Raw genomic sequence first — 20,833 nt, forward strand, 5'->3', positions numbered from 1 at the left:
AAATTACAAGAGGAATGTTAGATGGAAAGAATAAGGCAAACAAGTGAGTACGTGCAAAAACAATGGATAAAGAGCAAATAAAAAGCAGAGCTCATGATGCTGAAGCAGTAGGTGGAGGCACTGGGAGCAGCCAGGTGAGGGCAGAGACAGTCCCACAGTAGGATGTGGGAGACAGACACTCTCCTGCCTGCCTGGCTGCTCTCTGTGCCACACTCTAACCAAGAAGGGCTGGGGCTACAGGGAGAGTGGTATCTGAATTCTGGTAGGTAGCACTGCACTATAGTACATTAATTTGAGCTCAAGATCCCCTACAAGGGGAATGCTGTCACTCCCTTCCCGATTTGATTACCTGTTCTTTCCCTATGCACTGGTAAGCAAATGGGTTTTTAGTGCTACTAAGGCTGCATGTCATCACTGGGAAGGGCTCTTGTAGCAGAGGCACAGTTTACATTTCTGAAATGGATTAAAGGTCTAAAAGAGCAGAGTTCATGTTGATTCCTGTAACTGGCTGTGCTGTACGAGGTACAGGTTGGGTACTTTGGCAATAGGCAGTAAAGGTGAGTGTTTGTCATTTCCATGTATGATTCATGCTGGTTTCATTGCTAATATATCAATTAAAGATGAGGTTTCCTTGAGTGTAGTGTTTGATTAAGGTCAATTCACAGGCCCTTCATAACCTTCTGAGAGGCTTCTGTGATTTGTTGCAGCAGTGTTGAAACTGTTGGGACTGAGATAGTGGAAGAGCAGTGGTTGGCACTGGAATGTAGTTGCTGATGTAACATGTAAAACTCTGGCTTGTCTCTCAAACTCACTTTTGGCTTCCAGAAATCAGTATGTCCAGTCGTACCCTATAAAACTAAAATATTTTTACAGAAATAGAGCACATTCAGCCCTCTGAATCAGTTCTTCCATGAGTTCTATTCGCTTTATTCAACATTATTAAGTTATCCATGTTGTAGTTCTGGAATTTACTGTTTCTATTCCTCTTCAAGATGTGTGTAAGCAGGACTTGCTTTATGTAATCCTTTTTACTGAGGGATTATAGGTAAAGAACTTGAAGGTCTAAGTGGCTTTCCTGAAACTTGATACCAGGACAAAGTGCTATTTTGGCAAGACATTCATGTTTATTTGATTACATTCTAAATGAGGATTAGTGTCCATAGCAGAGAATTACCTGTCCAGGAAGGGATGAAACTAACCTGGAATATTTTAACAAGGCTGTTGGTCTGTGACGTGAAGGCAATTATTTTTCTGGGAAATGATCCAGAAGCTTGAGTGTGCACTGCTTGGAGTTTCCTGTTCTGTATCATTACAGTGTGTGTTGAAGGATTTAAGGGGAAAGCACCCACTCTCCACCTAACCTCTAAACTTATTTACATATAAATGATTGTTAAACTCACCGATCTTAAACCCTTCTGTACTCCAGAGGAGTAACATAAGATTTGTCTTGTTGCTTGCTGAAATCAAAAAATGTAATCCACAAATGGACAACACTCTGCAAAGGGAAGATTTGTCAAGATCCTGCTTTCTGTCTTTCCCAAATGACTGCTGTTCTCCAGCTATTTTTTTTTTTCCATTTAGAAAATAACTTTTTAAAGGGAAAACTCAATCTATATGTCATAGCTTTTCCTGGAGCTATGGTTTACTGCATCCCATCATAGGTCAGAAGGAAGAAAGAGATGGTTTAGTTTGAGCATTACCTGCTTTGGGCTCTTTCCAGTGAACTGTGACGGATCAAACCCCAAACTAAACCTGCAGTGTAGGCATTAAATTGGATAAAAAGAATTTCTCATGATCTTCGGACTTGGGATGGAGGAAGTGAGTGGCCTGACGTGCCACTTGTACACCCTTGGCATCCTACCTGGGCACCCTTGTCGTGCCAGCTGTGCACCCTGAGCATGTCTGTTCATACACACACCTCCCTCCCAGCCTACAGCACTTATGTGCCAGGTATCACAGCAATCTGTGAGTGACTACAGTCAAGAACCATTCCTGTTATCCATGTTCATGTTCTTGCTCACTCCAAGTTTGAGATCTAATGCTTGCAGGTAGCAAGGGAAAAACCTGTTTTTTCAGGAACGAAATTCAAAGATTTCAATTTGCCTGTGAGTATGTGGAGAATTTATTTAAAGTCCTTAAAACTTTGTGGGTGGAGAAAAACCAAAGTGGTTTCAGGTGCTGGGTTCGGTGTCAGACTGTACACCTGGCACGTGGTGCATTTAAGACTCCAACAAAATAAAGCGGATAACGATGAAACCAACTGGAAGTCTGTCCTGGGCTTTTTTGAGTCTCTTAGCCAGCCTTTCTGGATAAGCCTAGAGGTCTTTCAAGTAAGAGAAAGAAGTGCTGGATGTATTTTTCAGTCAGGCTGATCTGTTTCTGGTTGGTTGATGCTATATCAAGTTGATGGAGATGGTCAGTGCTTTCTGCCAGCTTGCTTCTGGGTAATGCTGAGTCCACACATCCTGTACACTTCCATCAAAATATCTGTTCTCCCTACTGCTTGAATGAAGACCAGGCAAGCTGATGAGCTGTTCAGATCAGTGCTCAGCTTTCCAACTGCCTTGCTGGCAGGCTTCCCAGCTTTCTGGATGTCTGAGTCCAAGAGAGTTGGGTTCCTGGGAAACAAGTTAAAAAACCAGAAAAATGTAATTTTGCACACTCTTCAAAGGGAATTGTCTCAGAGCTTTCTTCCCCTGAGAATGTAATTTTTTTCCTCTTTAGCTTTTCATTGCAGTTTGAAATGTAAACCACTCTTATACGGGATGTTTAGTTTTCCAAGCAAGGCTTTGCAGAAGTCCACGATTATCTTTTTTGTGAATCATTTCCATGCATTAAAATGGAGCATAAGGACAGAACGTAAAAATGCCTGAAGTGTTTGTGTAAAATTTCAGATATATTCTAAGCAAGTTCTCAAAAGATCACCAAGAGCTAAGTGGTTCCTGTCAAAGGAAAGCTACCTCTCAGGAGATTTAAACTTCTCATGACTTTTATATCAGAGCCTTGGATTCTTTGGGTGTTCATTGGTTTTCTTTGGAGATGAGGAGAGGGGGCTCTGCTAATTACTTTTCTGTATTCATGAGAATCTCACTCTGTCTCTGTAGGTGTGGAGTTGTTGCCTGAAAAAACAGAAGTTTCACCTAGGGGAGACAGTTTTTATGGGTTCTTGTTGGCAGTAACCACACCCCATTGTTTACAGAAGGCAGGGGTGATGCACCATAGATTCACAGTGCCCCGTGTGCTTTTTTTACTGAGTGTGCTGAATCCATGGGCGTCACAGCATGATTCATCAGGCTGTAATCAAAGTGTAGTCAGTGTTCTGATTAAAATGCAGGACTTTGAATTCAATCCTTGCCAGTCAGTGTGCAGAACCCGGGCAGTGTTTTACCATTATGTCACACTGCAGGATTTTAGACTGTGTTCCAAGATCTTTAGGTGTGCAAGTGACATAACAGTAATTTAAGAGCTTCTTTTGGCAGAACAAGAAGATTTTGACAAGGCTTTGGGAACTAGACACTGTATAATTATCCAGTTTGAAGATACTTTTCGTGTGATACTTCCTTTGCTGTAATAGAAATCACAAATAAAATCCACTGCAAATAGAAAAGTTGGTAGAGACTGCACTGTGAAATGAGATTCTGCTGTGTTTTTCTAGGAATGGAGCCGAAATAAAAATAGGTTCTGATGGGGTTTGCCAGATGTGCCCTTTTTCGTTTATTTTTTCCTTCCCTGCTGTGGAATAGCTCTGCCACCTGATGAAACTTGGCATGGTGCCTTTAAGAACTAATGCTAAAAATTGCTTCCTTTTTTATTCTGAGTATCATTTTTGATTAGTTGCAAGAACTGCCTGTTTAATTTGGATTCTGTTTTTTAATGTAACATTCCCTTCTCACTGACTTATCTGGGCTTCCATTTGTTAAACTCTGACCAAGTCTGGCTTGTGTAAGACTAAAATGGAGCACTCTGTAAGAAATCCAAAACCAACCTATTTTTTCTTCCTATTGTTTTGACATGCTTCTAAAACCTGGCTGAATTTTCAATGTTGGGGAAAACATCAGTGGCACTCTAGTTCCTTAGTTTTGTAGAGAGCTTATTATAGAGAAATATTTCCATTTTACGTGCAACTTCTGGTGGACCCCAGTTTCCTGATGGTAAATAGCATGAAGTTACAACCACTTCTGATTTATTTTCTTTCATGTTATTTGTTAGTGGGATGGCAGAATCTTCTGAGTTGCTAAAATGGAGTTTCTTCCTTTTCATTTTTTATGTTTTGTAATCAGGTCTGTAATCAGTCTTCCCATTAACATATTAATGAAGCAGTAGAGACAAAAAAGGGGAAGATTTCATCCTCCAAACAAAGGACTTGTCATGTCTTATCATTACAATGAAGGCTTTGAAAATCCAGACTACTACTTCTCAGAGACATTGGAAATTGATAGAAGGTGAGTTTATTTAATTTTGCTGTGTGACTGTACCATAAGAAATTAAATTACTCATATGCGGGAGAAACTTTTCCCCCAGAGTTTTAATTTGTGGATTTATTTTAATCCTTCCTTTATGCTTTCATTCTCAGACACAATTTTTTAAAGCTGTTACCAGGAAGGCAGCATTCAAGGGAAATGGTGTTTTACTTTTTACATGTTGGATGAATTTCGGTAAAATGTATTTATGGCATAGTATCTTAGATACTTTTTAGTTCCAGTAATTTTCACAATATACTATAATCTGGGATATTCTTGTTTTCCAAGCAGTTATTCCTATTTAGGCAGAGTCTAAGCTAACTTCACGTGGAGAAAAATATTAGCTTTTCTAATTCAGTTGATCACCAAATCAGAATTACAAAATACGTCTCAGTATCAGAGTTTGGTTTATAAAGAACTCAAATTTGATAATAATAGGTAGCAAATTATTAAGCATATCTATTGATAGTTTTTGTGACAGTCAGGGTTTTCTTTTTTATTGCTTACACAGAAGTTCTCAAAACAATCCCTTCTCTCACCAAACCCCTGATGATCCTTCACTTCATGGTTCCTATGGAGAGCGCAATGGAAGAGAGCAGAACTACCCTGTGGCCATACCACTGGACTCCATGAGACCTGGCTCTGAATACAGAGAGGATTTACCAAGCAGGAACCCAAATGGAAATTTCACAGGTGTGTAATTTCTCATGTGACCACCTTACAGAAACACTGGAACAAATAACAGCTTACTCTGTCCCGAGGGAGTCCTGCAGCTCTGCAAAGCTCAACTGTCTATGTATTTTTTACCCTTTTTTAAAATCTTCTTAAAGCAGTTCAGGTGTTATATTAACAGATCAGTAAATACTGCCTTGTATTGTTGAGTACTAGAATGGACATTGGAGTGAGATTTGGGAGTTTTGTTAAGGGAATAGGTTGTTGTGTTTGCAGTAGAGCTGTACTTGATCACAGGGCCGGTGTTCTGTGTCCATAAATAATCCACAGCAGTAAACAAGTTTCTGTGTAATTCTGATTCCCTTCAACAGACAATCTTTCCTTTGAGCCTGAGCCAGACCTGGCATACACCCCAGCTTCTACCTTCCATCAGCTGGATTATCCCTATACCCGCAGAATGTCCAATGGATCAGAAGGTAAGGACTGTGTTTAAATAATTGGATGAAGGAAGGTGGAGAGAGCAGCTGCATTTTGGTCCCAGGGAAATGGGATTCTGGTACATGTAACGTATTCAGCCTGACTGAGTGTGATTCTAAAATAATCCCTCTGAAGTCAGTTGAAAGATTTTTAAAGAAAGGCCCTGTTTCTAGGAAGAAAATCTTCAATAATGAACATGCACATTTCTCTTTTCCCACGTGTATCTGCATGACCAGGAAAGAAGTGAGTGGGGGAGTATCTGTTTGCATGTAGGTAGTGAGTTTGAAGAGTAATCTTTTAACTTGTTTCTGTGAAAGTGAAATTTGAATTTCTGAAGTCAGTTTGTCAGGACTATCTGGACTTATAAAGAATGCATGTTGTTTAGACAGCTTTGTTCGGAGACGGAGCAGAAGACCACCTGATGAGGCCTTTCTGACTCCCTCCAGCATGTTTGGAACAGATGCAGTGGGCAGTGAAGGTAAGAGTTCAGATAAGTGGTTCAGGATCTTGTACAAGGATGGAGTGATCGATACTGTTCTTAGTTTATCACCAGAATTGCCTGCACAGTCTGTCTGTGGTTACGGGGACAACTTGGCTTGTGTTAACACCAGTGATTAATATTTTATGCTCTGCTAACATGCTCAAATCCCATGACAAATGAAGCGTGGTGCAGTATGAATGTGAATTGTAGCTCTTTATCAGAATTTGTTTGAACAGCTAATTGATTGTTTTCAGCCACTGTGTTTAGAATTAGCATCAAATTTCAACTATGGGAAAACAGCCTTGTTGTCAAGTAATGCAGTTCTGTCTATTGCATAGGTAGTGCTAAGTTTGGCCAGTAACATCAACTAAAATTATAGAATAAATAAAACAAAAGTTTAGCTTTCAAGTCAATATGTAGCATCATAGAAGTGTAACTATCAAACAGTGATCAAGCAATAGACCAGAATCTTGAAGTTTGTCAGTGTTTTATTTTCCTTTGTATTGCAGCTCTTTGTATGAACATTATTATACTACTTACTTACATCTGTATTAGAGTACTGGTGGAGCTGAAGATATTCTGGACAATATTTTTAAGTCTCAGAACTTGCCACACCTTGATAGCAGTGAAAATGGGGGATGCTATTATATTCATTTCAGGTTGTGTATAAAAATTACTGTATTAGTATCACAAAATTTTGTTTTTTCATGGGTTTGATGCAGAGAAAGATTTAATTGGAAGCCTTGCAAATATGTCCACCAGTGAAAGGATTAAGGCAATCCAGAAGATGCCAGGGACCATGAAAAAAAAGAGAGAGATCAGGTAAAAATATGAGTTTATCCATTTAGTTTTACAAACATTGTACTTCTAGCAACATCTAGCTCTCAAGTATGGGATTTGCCATTTGCTCACATTTGGTTTGTCACTTTATGACTAAGAACTTTTTAATGCACTTTTAAAAAGTTAACATCTCACAAGGGAAATGATTTAAAGATGGAGATGAGAAGAATCTCTATGGTAATATAATACAGAATATCAAGATCTTGAAATTTGGTTATGAATGATGACTTCAGATTTCTTTTCGAAGGACACTTGGATGTTGGCCATTGAAAATGGAGAAGAGACTGCATAGTCTCAACCATCCCTCTGTCTCCTCACAAAATATAGTTAAATTTTGTTCCCAGTGTTAGTTAGTGGAGGGGTTAAAACATGCTGTCATAGCATGGACAAGAGCCAAGGTATCAGCTGATATAAAAAGAGCCAGCAAGAACATCCTCATGTTTTGTTAATTCTGTTCACGTGCACATGAGTGAAGTTTCATTTGCAGCATCTTCTTTGGCTTTCTGTTTCAATTACAACTCACACTATAATGCTTTTCATCCCCTACCCTGCTCTTCCACAGAAATAAAGTTCTTAAAGAAATAACAGAAAAGTCAAGGCACCGTGGCACTCAGCTTTCCTGCTGTACACAGTGTCTGCAGGACACAGCAGTGGTAAGTGTCAGAAACTTCTGTCAGTCACAGCAGAGCAATCTTAGCTCCAATGCTACCACTGTCTCCAGAGGAATCTGGTGTCTTGCTCCATGTTACTTACCAAAGAACCAGTTAATTGCTGCAGTGGTCGTTAGTGCATTATGGGAGCACTTAGGAACACCAGTTAAGCATCTTATGGTGCGTGGAGTGGGGCAGATCTGTTCTTAACTGTATGAATGAAACTGTAAAAAATGTGAGGCTTTATTATGTGAAACTTCATCCTGTTTGCTTGCTGAGATTCATCTCTCTCCTCTTTTGCACTTCAGTCATTTCGGCGGTTTGGAAACACCATTTCAGAACATTTTCACCTGCTGAGGGTGTGGCACAAGACTCTGAAGATCATTGGTGCTGAGTTTGGAACGAGTGTTCTTTCTTATTTTATTTTCTTGAAGTGGCTGCTAAATTTTAACATCTTCTCATTCCTCATAAACTTCAGCTTCATCACAATTCCTCAGTTTCTTGCAGCAGAACCAAATAACCTTTCATTCACGGGTCTGGAGCTGCTCACTGGAGCTGTAAGTATTCAAATTTTATCTAAATGTAAGTTCAATCACGCTTGTGATTTCATGATAGAGAATGGGACAGCTCCCACTGCTGTTAATTTGGCTTCAGATGATGATACTTTCCACCACATGGAAGTGATAGCAAACATTCTGAATAATGTCCTTGTCTTTTCAGGGTTATTTTCAACAAACAGTACTCTACTATGGCTTTTACACCAATGCCACAATCAGTAAAATAAAGAACGGTCCATCTTACAACATGCAGCTGGCCTATATTTTCACTGTTGGAGTACATTTTGTCATCTGTTTTCTTATCTTGTCGTTCAGGTAAACTAACTGTGAATTCTTATTTCCTTTATATTAAGAGGAAAAAACCCAAACAACAAAACCCCCCCACCTTGTCAGCAGTTAGCAGTAATAATTACCTGAGTGTGTTTCTGCAAGTCCTCATATCCAGGTATAAAGTAGAAATTTCTGCTCAAAAGACAGTCTCCAGAAATCAAACCTTTATTAGAGAAATTAAAAATAACTGCAAAATAGTAAGGAACATGCAGAGAATCCCAGTTGAAACCAAAGTAACCCTTCGTAAGCTGTTGCTCCTAATATAATCCCTTATTGATTATGGCCTTCCAGAGGTAAAGATCGTCAGGAACTACTGGGAGAAGGAAATATGAAAGTTTTTTTCTTACATTAAAGTTTATTTTCCACATTGTCTTATGTGACACGCTCTGATACAGGTAGTAGCCTTGGGACAAGATGGAAAAACTGACAAATTTCCCTTATCTCCCTTCTTGCCCTGCAGACTTGATGTCTTTCCCATGATGCATCTCACAAATTCAATTTTCATTGCAGCATGGCAAGCTCCTTCACCAGGAACTTTGTTAACCCTCAGGCATACTCTGTGAATGCCAGCAAACTGCTCTGCACTTGGGACTTCAATATAACTAATGAAAAAGCTGTGAAGCTGAAACAAAAGAATCTCAGCACACAAATAAAGGTACAAAACACAGGAGGTACGAAGCTAACCTGCATGAGTCATTCTGCCAGAGACTTATTTGTGTGTGCACTTACAAATCTCTGGCAGAGTGACACAAGCAGGCTAGTCCTGTGCCTAAGAGACTTAAGTCTTCCTGACTGTTAAGTTTCATTTGGTTTAAAGCTCCTGGAGTTGTCTTAGCTACTTGTTTCCCTTTTCTCTTTAAGCTACATATAAATATTTGTATCCTTCTGAATGAATCTCTGTGGCTATTAAATATTTGCCAAACAGAACATTTCTGCCATTTTTTTCCTTCCTGCAATTTAACCATTTTGTAGACAAAAGGGAGGCTGGTAATGTTATCTGTAAGACACAACTTTTAGGATAGGAACACAAAGCTGTCCAGTAAATGTTCCTAGGATATCACTGTGCCCATCTAGAGAAATAATCTTTTTCATTCAGTTTCTCAAGGAGTTACTTGAAACAAGTGTTGCCTTATGGTGTTGGCTAAGAAATTCTTTATTAGGAATTGTTTCCTTGCAGGAACACCTCACTGAAGTAAACAGAGAAGTTGTAAATTTTTCTGTGGCACAGAGAATTGCTCGTATTGGTGTTCATCTTCTTTCCTGGTTTGCTTTTCTGGGAACAGCAGTAGCTGCTTGTGCTGGTGTTTACTTCCTCTCCATCAATAACCTCGAGGTAAGGACAGATTTTGCAGTTTTCCACATGTGTATCTTACACTCAGTGCTGTTCACTACAAAGGGAAGCAGAGCTGTTGTTCCTGCCAGCGCAGACACAAATTCTGCTGGACCTAAAACGCTGGTTTACAAAGGCCTTGCACCACTGGGGACTATGGCAAGAGGGTGGGACCTGAGGGGTCTGAGCAAATCTGCCCCCTCTCTCCAGCAGCTGCTTTCCTGGGCCCATGATTAGCTTAGGGATAGTGCAGCTGGTGACCTGGAAAAAAGTAGCAAGACCTGCCTCTTCTTTCCTAGGAGCTGCATTTGAGCTGGGGCTCCCACCCTCGGTGCCACGTAGTGCGGGAGAAGGGGAGAAGGTCAAGGTCACTGTGCTGCAGGTCATGGGCCCATAAACATACAGGGAACATAAACATACAGGGAGGTGTGCCAGGTGTCTTCCCTGTGGACACACCCTGAGGCAGTATTTTGGTTAAGGCTCTAATTTGGGGTTGTTTGATTGTGGATTTTTTCCCCTCTCTAAGCTGTTTGTGAAAGGGCGTAACAATGACCTGGAGAGCCAAGCTGCCATGTTGGTGCTACCTCTGGTTGCAACTCTCCTCAACACATTCACCCCATTCTTCTACTCCTGGCTTGGACGCATGGAGAGGTTTCAGACTCCTGGACAGCAGATATATGTCACTATTGCCAGGTATTTGTTGCTGCCACCTCTTAGTGCTTTTTGCCTGAAGTTGTCTGACTCTTTGATACAAAGCTGTACCTGGATGGTGTGGTGGGCAGTAGGGAGCTATGGAAGAGAACTCATCTTCTCCAAAGGCTTCTATGCACCCATCTCTTCATTGTCTTCCATGAGCCTTCTGGACTGTTACATCTCTGCATGAGGAATGGTTTCCCTCTCAGGTGCACTGTGACACTGGGCTTAGTTATGTTTGTAGCATCCCTAGATGGCCCCTGGACTGTTGGCCCCTTCCCAGGAAAGGAAAGGAAGTGGAGAGAGGACTGAGGTCGTTTCATTTAAAAACAGATGGCTGGAATTAACACTGCATAACCCCTGGTGTCCCTCAGACCTTCCTCCCCTGGGGAGCCCACACCCCCAGCCTGTTTAGCTTGTGCCAAGGTTGTCATGCCCAGCTACCCTCCTGCCAGGACAATAGAACAATGGCACACCTGAGCTCCCAGGAGAGCTCCTGTTGGTCCTGGCAGGTTATAAAGTGTAACCAATGGTCATCCTGCCATCATTGCCTCCAGTGAGCTTATGGACCAGCTGTTGGTACAGTTACTGTTACTTTCTCTTTATAGAAATATCATCCTGAAAATCTCTATTGTTGGAATACTGTGCTACTACTGGCTTAACATTGTGTCTGCCTCAGAGTCACAGGTAAAGTTTAAAAAATACAAATCTTTGACTTACAGTGCCAGTTTAGGAACCACCTTGATAAGATATTTGCTTCAGCAAAGAGAAGTACATGTGGTGTCTTGGAAAGCTGAGTTTGCCACCCCAATATTTTTTATTAGCAAATTTGGAGAAATAAACTGTAGGAAAAAATGAATGACCCAGCTTAGGTCTCAGCTGGTTGGCAGTATTGTTCAGTGAGAAGTCAACTATGATTAGTCAGGCTGTTAGCATATATTTGATCAAGATTTCAGATCTTTGATCAAGTTTCAGCATTTGGGAACAATTTTAGAATTGCATGATTTTTGACTTCTCGGTATGTTTGTTGTTTTTTCTTTTTTTTTTTTTTCTTCTGCTTCTTAAAGTGCTGGGAAACTCTGGTTGGCCAGGATATCTATCGTCTTGTTCTGGTTGACTTCATATTTTGCTTGCTTGGCTCTTTCTTTGGAGAGTTTTTACGAAGGTGAGTACTGCATTTCTAATCTTGTTTTTATTCATTACCCAAAGACATGGTCTGTTTTTCTCCGGTGTGAGAAAAGTCCAGCAGAAGCATGGCTGTGGCACCACTGAAGCTTCCTTGATTGTCTCTCTGTGTAGATGCCCTGTATATATTGCAGCTCCTCCTTAGTAGGAGGTCAGTGTGTGTGGCATTCTACTCTCCCAATGTGTCCTTTTTCTCTTTGGAGATGGAAACACTACATGGTACTCTCAGGGATCTCCTGAATGTGAGGTGACAAAGAACCAAGTGTCTCAAGCAGAAACCCATGTTTTCTCCACGGGCACACTGCTGCCTTTCCTTTTTTTGACTCCCTGTAATTTTTTCCCCTCTCAATTATGTCACTACAGAGTGTCCATAAGTATAAAATCTGATTTTAGTCAGTCTTCTTAGGGGTGTAATATGACTCAAGTGTAGAGGTCTGCAGCATGGTAAGTGAGAAATATTTTTGACTGAATGTGAATTCAGCTCAGCGGGTAAGGAAAAAGTCATTTACTTCTGACATCTGCTGTGTGAACCTTTCTATTGCCAAACATTACTTAGGGCTTAGGCAGTAGAGTATTTAAGTGTTTGCCAGCTCTCCAGAGCATTCAGGTTCCTGATCCTATTTACGTAGGAGATCCATTGTTTGCTCTTTGCCCATGGTGTGAACAGGACTGGTTTACAAGGTAAGACTTTGTTTTGTATTAATTTAACAAAAAGTTAACAATGTTGAGAAGGCTTTGAAGACTTTTCCTCCACAGCTCTTGCCAGTGTGCTTTAATCTTCCTGTTCTTGTGTTCAGATAGGAAACCACTTCCCAGCAAAAGGTCACAGAAACAAAACTGCAGTGTCAGCTCTGACAAATGGCCTCCCCTAAGCTGGCCAAAAGCACCTGACTTAAGCTGTGAAAGGTTAAAAGTACAATTGCTTGTATTTAATTGTATGGGTTCAGAGTAACCTGAAAACCCAGCCCTGAAACACTGTTGATCATGTAGTTGATAAGGTGGTACCAAAGTGTGTATTCAAGGCAAGATGAAATAATTACCAAAATTGTTATTGTTCTTGCTACAACAAGCAGAAACTGGACCTCCCCACCTCAGGAAAAAATGAGGTGATAAAAAGGAATTATTGGTCCTCAGTAGGAATCTTCTTAGTACTTGCTTACCTGTGTTTGTCTCAGCTACTTGCAACCTCAGTAAGTTTGAAACAGGATATACTTCACATATATCTGAAGAGTATGAGACTACAAGACTTTTTTTTCTGATTGAGGCGGGAAATTCTCAGGACTCAGGACCTGAAAAGCTGTTACAGTTTTGTACCGAGGCAACTTGACATTTCGGCTGCTTAAGCACAAACATACTTGTGCTTAAAGTAAATAAGAAGTAGTTACGTTAGTGGAGATATTTACTGATACAGTAACAAACCCTTGTTTGTTGTCTTTTTCAGTTGCTTGAAAAATATCCTAGGTCTTATTTCAACCCTGCTGTGTGTTATGGGAATTCGCTTTTGCCAAATTCTGTTTCATTTTTTATGTGTTGTGTGCTGAACGAGCTGTGGCTGCTTTGCATGGTGTTAATGCAGCCCCTGAATAATTTGTCATTGATGCTTGTATTCAGGGGGTCTTTTGCAGGGATTTCTACAGAGGGCTTTATCACTTAGCAAATGCTGTTGTGCTGTAGCTTTTGGTTTCCCCCCCCCCAGAATTATTGGAACTACAGTCTGCGTGAGCCTGGGGCAGCCAGAATTTGATATCGGACGAAATGTTTTAGATTTGATCTATGCACAGACCTTGACCTGGTAAGTGTTACATTTACAGGCAAAACTTCATTTGCACTTAGAAATAGCATGGAACATTCTTATTCTGACAGTTCTGGGTGCTTCCCATCATGGGGGAAAAACAAGATAAGTTCCTGAGAGGTGACCTATTAAGTACCTTTGGGAAGGATTGCAGCTTGCCAGTTTTATTTATAATTCTGTGGGTAATAACAATAACTTCAGTCAATAGTTTATCCAGTGACCACCTGGTCTGGGAGAAACCCGATAGGTTCCTGCAGGAATATTCCTGGAATTTTGTTTACTTCCCCACTGGAATGATGTTCCTGTTGAAATAGTTTCAGTATTAAACCCTGGAAAAGATGCCTTATTTCTAAGAATGAGTATGTTACTCCAATTATAAGAGAGTTTTGCAAATCTGTGCATAGATATGTATGCTTGAAGTCGCATATTTTCCAAGGTGGACTTAATGTTACAGGATCAAGGTTAACATAGTCACATTTCCAAATAATCCAACACTATCTGTTTATGAAGTTATGTGATATTTTTTTGCTTTCAGTGCATGGAGAGTTGTGTGGTGAACAGTGAAGATGTAACTTTTTTTCTCTATAAATCCCTTCTTGTAGGATCGGTATCCTGTTCTCACCTCTGCTGCCTGGTATCCAGATGATAGCATTTTCTATAGTATTTTATGTGAAAAAGGTAACAAGCTTCATATGTATTCATAATAAACTTGCACTGTTTGAAATCTGGGCAGAATTTATTGTGTTAAGTGCTGCTTTTGGTTGAGGCTGTGGGGTTTTGCATTTAGGGGAGCAGTTTGGTTGATTGGAATTTGCTTTAAAGGACGACTAGTTAGATGCACACCCTTGAATTACAAATCTGTGAAATCTGAGAGGGCAAAAAGGTGTTGGAAGGGTTATAGGAGGAGTTAAGAGCACAGTTGGAGAGGGGAGAAGATAAAGTAGTAAAATTAAAGGCTGAGGAATTAACAGTGGACAAGTGCATGTGTCAGTATAGACAGTGACTGTGACTTTGCCCTCCCATTTTACTCCCCAGCAATGCCCCTCTGCCAAGTTATCTAAGTGTAAGCAGGGTGATTCAGCTAAAGATCATGGTGGAAATTTCTTCTTTTCAGAGTTGTCTCAGTATTATGATGAGGTGATAAGTTGTCTGTTGGATCATTAAGCAGTTTGTAGCCTTGAATGTAGAAGAACAAAGCTGTAGGTAGAAAGATGGGTTCAGACTCCTCTGAACCAAGGGTTTTGCATATGCTGCAAAACCAAATTCTACCCAACAGAGTCCTGAAGGAACCATCAGTACCTCATTTTGCCGCTTGCTATTTAAAGACTATATTCTTGAAGTTTTCTAAAACTACGGAATGTCTATCAAATTCATATAAAAGAAATCCTTGGAAACTTTTGATAGATGCTGTTCCAGAAATTTCAGTGGGATTGACTTAAGCTGAAGTGGGAGGTAACACCATTCCAAGAGTACTTTCATCTCTTTAAAGGTCAGTCTGATGAGGAATTGCCAACCCCCTCGCAAGGTCTGGAGAACTGCTCAAATGACAACATCCTTCATGCTCCTGCTGTTTTGCCCTTCTTTCCTTGGAGTCCTGTGTGTCATTGGAGTCACTGTCTGGAGGTATGGAAGGTCACTGGTGCTCAAGCCTACTAAATTATGCTGTGTGACCTGATACCAGGCAGAGGAACCTGCATTTCTCCGTAGGAAAAGCTATATTAATTGCTGATGGAAGGTTTCAGATGTTCAGGAGATGTTCTGTATTCTGAGAACAGGAGATGCTGGGTGAGCTTGGGAGAATGTAGCTGAGTAGCTTGTCCCATAAGAAAGTGGGATGAGAAACAAAGTTGCTTTGAAGTTTTGGGTTCCTATTTAAATGTAGCATCAAACTCCTTCTCAGAAGTTTCTGACTGACTTTTAGTTTCTGGACTTATGTATGTTATAGGCCATACTGGGTCTGCAGCAGAGAAACACCTGAAAAAAACTCAATTGAGGTCAACTTCTGGATTATTTATGAACTTCAGAGGCTCTTTTTGCAGGCAGTGCTGACCTCTGTAATAATGCATCTCAGTGCTACCAGTATTTTAAAGCTGCTTTGGTTTTGTGCATGTTGCTCTGACCACAGTAAGGAGGGGCAGCCTTTTCCTTGACTTGTCAGCAGCATGATTTCAATATTTAGTAAGACAAGTGACTACACATGAAACTAGGTGGGATGAAATCTATCAGAGCAAACATTTCCAGATGGCAAGGGGGAATTTCAGACTGTCTGGAGTGCTTCAGCTTCAAAGCAAAGAACACTTTCTTATTTCAGTCTACCTGATAATGCTAATTCTTGCAATGGGCTGCTTTAGCTCAGCACATTCTGTTGATACTGAAAATCTGCAGTGACTCATGGCCCTGAAGGCAAGGTGAAAGGATGGTTCCCTGTGGTGCAACTTGAAAAAAGTCCAGTTTTTCAATTTACTGTAGCTTGTGCTACAGTGACTGACATGTTACATTGAGGTCAAGATTGTGTTTACAGGGCTTGGCACTGATCCACTGCAGCAACTGCATCATCTCAGGTGGGCATTTAGTGGCTGGAGAGGGACCCAAGTTAAAAATGAAACACAGATCATGGAAGTACCTGAGAGCCCAAAGAGAACAGAGGGCTAGAGCAAACTGATGAGCATCTTGATGTACAAAATCACAGTATTGACTAAGTTCACTGGTTAATATGTGAAGTTTTAAGTAGCTGTTTTTTCACACTTTCAGGTTAAAACCTTCAGAAGGATGTGGTCCTTTCAGAGGCTTGTCTTCTATGTATGCTGCAGTGTCTGAGTGGATACACACACTGGAACATTACACTGCCTCAGAATGGGTTGTGTGGATCTACCATAACTTAATTAATAGTGAACTTTTCTTCTTCATCCTCTCTAGCATTGTACTGTAAGTACCTGCTAATGAAAAGTGGAAAAACCTGGCAATGACATAGCCCTTCTTCATAAAAAAAAAAAAAATAATTGCAAATTGCATTTTAAAGCATCAGAAATAGTTAACGTGTTGGAAATTCAAGTATTTGAATTACATAAAGAAGTTATAAAACCTATTCCTATTATGTTGGAATGCCAAAGCTCTTCACAAACCAGCTGCAAGCTAACCCTGTGTGGAGTTAGGGGAGTTTTGGGCCTCCCTTATTTGGGATTCCTATTTTTGGGCTTCCTTTGTTTTTTTCCTTTCCCTGTCTGGGCTGGGAGGGTGTGGTGGTACACAGCAGCATGTCCAAGGTGCACACCATAGGGGCAATGGTAGTGGGTGGGTTGCAATCTCCTTCCAGCTAATCCCAGGTGAACTCACATTCTGTCACCTTGGCTGAAGTCAATTATTTTGGGAAAACCAGTACGTGCACATTAAACTACGTGCCCATTGGTGGGGTTTGAAGTCATAGCTGTGCTGCTGGGTATTTCCAGTGTGTGTCCTTGTGCACCTGAGAGTCTAAATCTGTTCCCGTTAAACAAGATCACACTTGCTGTAGTGGGACCAGGAGTGGCCTGGAAGCAGTAAGTGTTCCACATTGTGATTTAAGGTCCAGGCCTGTGCCCAAGCAAACGACACAAGGTTGGATAAGAGCAGTAGGTTCCTGTTTGTTATCCAAAATACACCTTGTATTGCTGACTTATTTAATTGTACCTCTCATATTTTATACAAGTCCTTAGATCTTTGGGTCTTTATCAAGAGAATGTTTTAAGCAATTTCATGTGTTTGCCATTCCTTGTGTAACTGCGTACATCTACTTTATATATATATATGTGTGTGTGTGTGTGTGTGTGTGCAGAAATGTGTGTATGTATGTCTTTTAATGGATTAAAATAAACAGGATAATTTTCTGTTTAGACAATGGCTAGGAGGAAATGCTCATATGTTGGACTTTCTTGTTTTGTTTAGAATTATTACTTATCTTTACTGGCAAATAATACAAGGAAGAAAGACCATGACCAAACTCTTACGTAAGCAAATTATTAATGTAAGTTTGACTTTCAGCTGTATCTTTTTTTGTAATTTGGCTTCTTTGTTGATTGCCTCATCCAGCTTTGTGGAGCTGTAACCTGTTTTGCCTATGACTGCAAGGGAGGGTGGGAGTCCTTCCTCATGGGACTTGCAGAGAAATTTAACTCACAACTAGAGTTGTTGCAAAAGAATTGTATCTTCAAGATGTGCTGCAGCAGCTCCCTCTGTAGACCGATTATTTTAGGATAAAAGGAGTTATTCTCATCAGTGGTTACTTACAGGCCTCGAGCCTCTCAGGAATGATTAGTCCATTCCAGCTAATGATCTAATATGTCTTGACCACAGGCAGCAAAAGATAAGATGTTTTTACTTGAAAAACTAAGGAGACTGCAAAGGGCAAACCGAAATCCATCTGCAGAGAGAGGACAAGGCCAGCAGGTCAGTCTGCCTGTTCAGGTGCTGCTGTTTAATGACGTGCTTGGTTTGATTCCACGGGGCTCCTCCAGCCCTGCAAATGGGCTGCCCTGTAGGGATGTGTCTGTATTTAAAATTTCATGCAAACTGATTGATTACTAGTTAACTCCAGACAGCAAAAGGATATTCTGAAAGTTCCCTAACTATTTGTTCCAGGCTGGAATTCAACCTGGGAAGGATTTAGAAAAGTCCTTACCCTCACCAGGCATAATTTGTGACTATGAAACTGCAAGAAAACATTCTTAAAGTGTGCACTGATGATCACAAAGGGTTCAGCCACACTTGAACCTTGCCTAGGCTGCGAATGAGGCTGCCTTCTTCCCCTGACTCTGGATTTCCTCAGGGTTTTATAGTTTGTGGTTTTTTCAACTGAGGTAAAACTGAGTGCTTTGATATTTAAATCCCATACAACATCGATAGACATCTGATTTAAACTTAAATTTATTTTTCAAGGCAGTCCTGCCCCCTGGCCAACCAAATTAGTGTAAAAATGTGCACATGTAGGTGCTGTTTAGTGTTTTAATTTGTGTTGAGTAAAAACTCCTTGACCTACATACTAGCAGAGAAAAAGTTTTTGGTAGGTTCCCCTCCTTCCTCCCAAAAAATCAAATCCTTCTGTATGACCGGCCATCATTAAAGTGATAATATAAATAAATATAAATGAATAAACATGGATAACAGTTGATATTGATCTACTGTTAAATATAAATACATGTGTGACAATATAAGTAAATATTGGCTGTAAAGAGGGGAGCTGAAATTGAAGAGACCTTTTCTGTGTGCTGGGGATTTTCAAACAACCAGTGGCTGTGTCCAGTGTCACAAGTGGGACTCCTGAGAGGAGGGTTTGGTAGCCTATGAAGTGTGGATATGCTTGTAGTTGTTAAGGTCAGATTTCAAAAGGAGATGCCAGAATAATCTCACTGTGGATCTAATAGAAAGGCAAACTCCCTCAAACAAGGGTATGAGCACTGCTGACCATAAAGTCACGATTGGAAGCCAAAATAATGACTGCTAATGCCAAATACTCTGTCTTTCAGAGAAGCTCCTCTTCACACCACCCATCCAGGCAACCTGCCCAGCAAGTGCCAGGCTACCCAGGAGAGGCATTTGACAGAGACCAAAACACATCCTACACAGAGGTGAGATGGTCAAAAGAGGGAAACCTGCTAGATTTCCTTATATAGAATCTGGGGTGTGATACAGACAATGGGTGTATGTGGAGCAAAGAGGCCATCCTGTGTGCATGGAAATAACCTTAAAGATTAATTGGAGCAGGTATAAAAGTGTAATCAGAATAGCTGTTGGAACACTCCTAATCACAAACCTGCTTAAGACCTGGAGAGTATGGCTTTGTTACAGGTAACTGGTATCTTTTTAAATAGAACAGGCACATGAGGGAAATCATGACCTAAACCTGCTTGTGAATTTTGTTTTCAGTATCCCTATTCTGCTGGGATCTCGAGTGGCACTGACTTCCCACTAGGTAAGCAACAAAGATGAAACACAGAAAGCTTTTGGAAGTTCAGCTCAGTAGGAATGTTTGTTGTAGAGACACAGTGTGTAACAGCTGGATGTCAGGGACACAGCTTTTAGCATCTTGTATAGAGAGAAAACAAAAAGACTGGGTTTCTGGGGTGAACATTTTTTATAGGATGTGTTTATTGGTAGCTTGTTCTGGTGTTGATGGTGACTTCGGAAGACTGTACACCAGAAAGTGGAATTTCCTTGGGCAAAGGAGCCATTTTGTATTATGGGAGCACCCACAGACAAGAACATTAAATCACTTCAGAGACAGACTTCACATCTTGGTGTGGTCTCAGAAGAGGTTAATAACGATGTAGACTCCCTAGGATATCATCATGTTCAGAATAAAAAAAGCTACAGGATCTTGCATGGTAGTTTGAGCTATTCCCAGTTTACACAATCATGTCACTTCATTCCAAATACTTGGCAGATGAGACCCTTAAATAACACGGGGCTTTTTAATGGGGGTGGTGGTTACACCATGTCAGCACAGTTAACATTGCCTCTGTGGTGACAGATTGGGAGCCAGCCCAGCCCAGCAGCAGTGGCATGTCCAAGGCCGTGGCACTCGCCTTGCGCGCCAGAGAAGCGGCTCAGCGGGACGACGACGACGACGAAGGATATTTTCAACCCTGAGCAGGCACAGTCAGTACAACTGATGGGGTGTCCTGCAGAAAGCAACATTCTTTTGCACTAATGACTGAAAGAATCACTCAAACGCTTTTTTACCTCTAAATGGGACAAAAAATAGAACAAAATGCATCCCGACTGCAGTTTGTTGTGATAGGGAATATCCTGTGTGATGGGTTTGTTTTGCAGCAGTGGTACTCTGGTGACACTCACCTCGATGCAGTGAGGCTCCCTGCACAGCTGGCCACTTGTTCTTGACTGAATATAAGGAAACTTGTGCCTAATTGTAAATAAAAGTTACGGTTTAAAAATATTTTTGTATCAGTTATATCGTTTAAACTGCTTTTATCTGATCTAAACCAAACCTGAAGTATTGGTTAAATAAGCATAGAAGGAAATTAAAGTGCACTTGTTCTTAATGACTCAGATTGTAATGGCTGGGAAATAATTTGTGTGAACGAGGTTAAACTTCCATTCCATTTTCACTTTTCTGTGCCATTTTTACAGTTTATTACAGTCACTCAAAAGCAGCTTTAATGTTAAAAGCTCTCGGAACTCATAAGAGTGACTATTTATCAAAATTCTCATCTCTGTAAAACCAGTGCCTGTAAACTAAAATTTTTCACATCTTTTCCCATAAAGGATTGATTGGAAGTAACACAATAGAGATTTTTTTTTTTACCGTGCATGACTGAGACACGATGCAGCTTCTTTTTATTCAGAGCCACAACTTTACCATCATGATAATTTG

At 40.6% G+C, this 20,833-nt stretch overlaps 1 protein-coding gene across 3 annotated transcripts in view; it reads left to right on the plus strand.

Annotated features, from left to right (window-relative positions):
- Positions 1 to 20,485, plus strand: part of TMC5 (transmembrane channel like 5) — a 26,807-nt gene extending 6,322 nt beyond the window's left edge. For all 3 annotated transcript variants that reach the window (XM_032703746.1, XM_032703747.1, XM_032703748.1), the window contains 22 exons: positions 4,281 to 4,443; positions 4,970 to 5,153; positions 5,504 to 5,608; positions 5,995 to 6,087; positions 6,813 to 6,912; positions 7,493 to 7,583; positions 7,889 to 8,137; positions 8,301 to 8,452; positions 8,978 to 9,122; positions 9,645 to 9,800; positions 10,324 to 10,490; positions 11,099 to 11,177; positions 11,558 to 11,655; positions 13,372 to 13,467; positions 14,070 to 14,145; positions 14,957 to 15,090; positions 16,219 to 16,392; positions 17,389 to 17,467; positions 17,797 to 17,889; positions 18,966 to 19,067; positions 19,366 to 19,411; positions 19,970 to 20,485. In XM_032703746.1, the coding sequence (XP_032559637.1) occupies positions 4,369 to 4,443; positions 4,970 to 5,153; positions 5,504 to 5,608; positions 5,995 to 6,087; positions 6,813 to 6,912; positions 7,493 to 7,583; positions 7,889 to 8,137; positions 8,301 to 8,452; positions 8,978 to 9,122; positions 9,645 to 9,800; positions 10,324 to 10,490; positions 11,099 to 11,177; positions 11,558 to 11,655; positions 13,372 to 13,467; positions 14,070 to 14,145; positions 14,957 to 15,090; positions 16,219 to 16,392; positions 17,389 to 17,467; positions 17,797 to 17,889; positions 18,966 to 19,067; positions 19,366 to 19,411; positions 19,970 to 20,088 (2,613 nt within the window). In that variant the 5' untranslated portion in view covers positions 4,281 to 4,368 and the 3' untranslated portion in view covers positions 20,089 to 20,485. The remainder of the gene's footprint in view (positions 1 to 4,280; positions 4,444 to 4,969; positions 5,154 to 5,503; positions 5,609 to 5,994; positions 6,088 to 6,812; positions 6,913 to 7,492; positions 7,584 to 7,888; positions 8,138 to 8,300; positions 8,453 to 8,977; positions 9,123 to 9,644; positions 9,801 to 10,323; positions 10,491 to 11,098; positions 11,178 to 11,557; positions 11,656 to 13,371; positions 13,468 to 14,069; positions 14,146 to 14,956; positions 15,091 to 16,218; positions 16,393 to 17,388; positions 17,468 to 17,796; positions 17,890 to 18,965; positions 19,068 to 19,365; positions 19,412 to 19,969) is intronic.
- Positions 20,486 to 20,833: the final 348 nt, after the last annotated feature.

This window comes from Chiroxiphia lanceolata, chromosome 16, assembly GCF_009829145.1.
Source record: "Chiroxiphia lanceolata isolate bChiLan1 chromosome 16, bChiLan1.pri, whole genome shotgun sequence".
NCBI classification, from domain to species: Eukaryota; Metazoa; Chordata; class Aves; order Passeriformes; family Pipridae; genus Chiroxiphia; species Chiroxiphia lanceolata.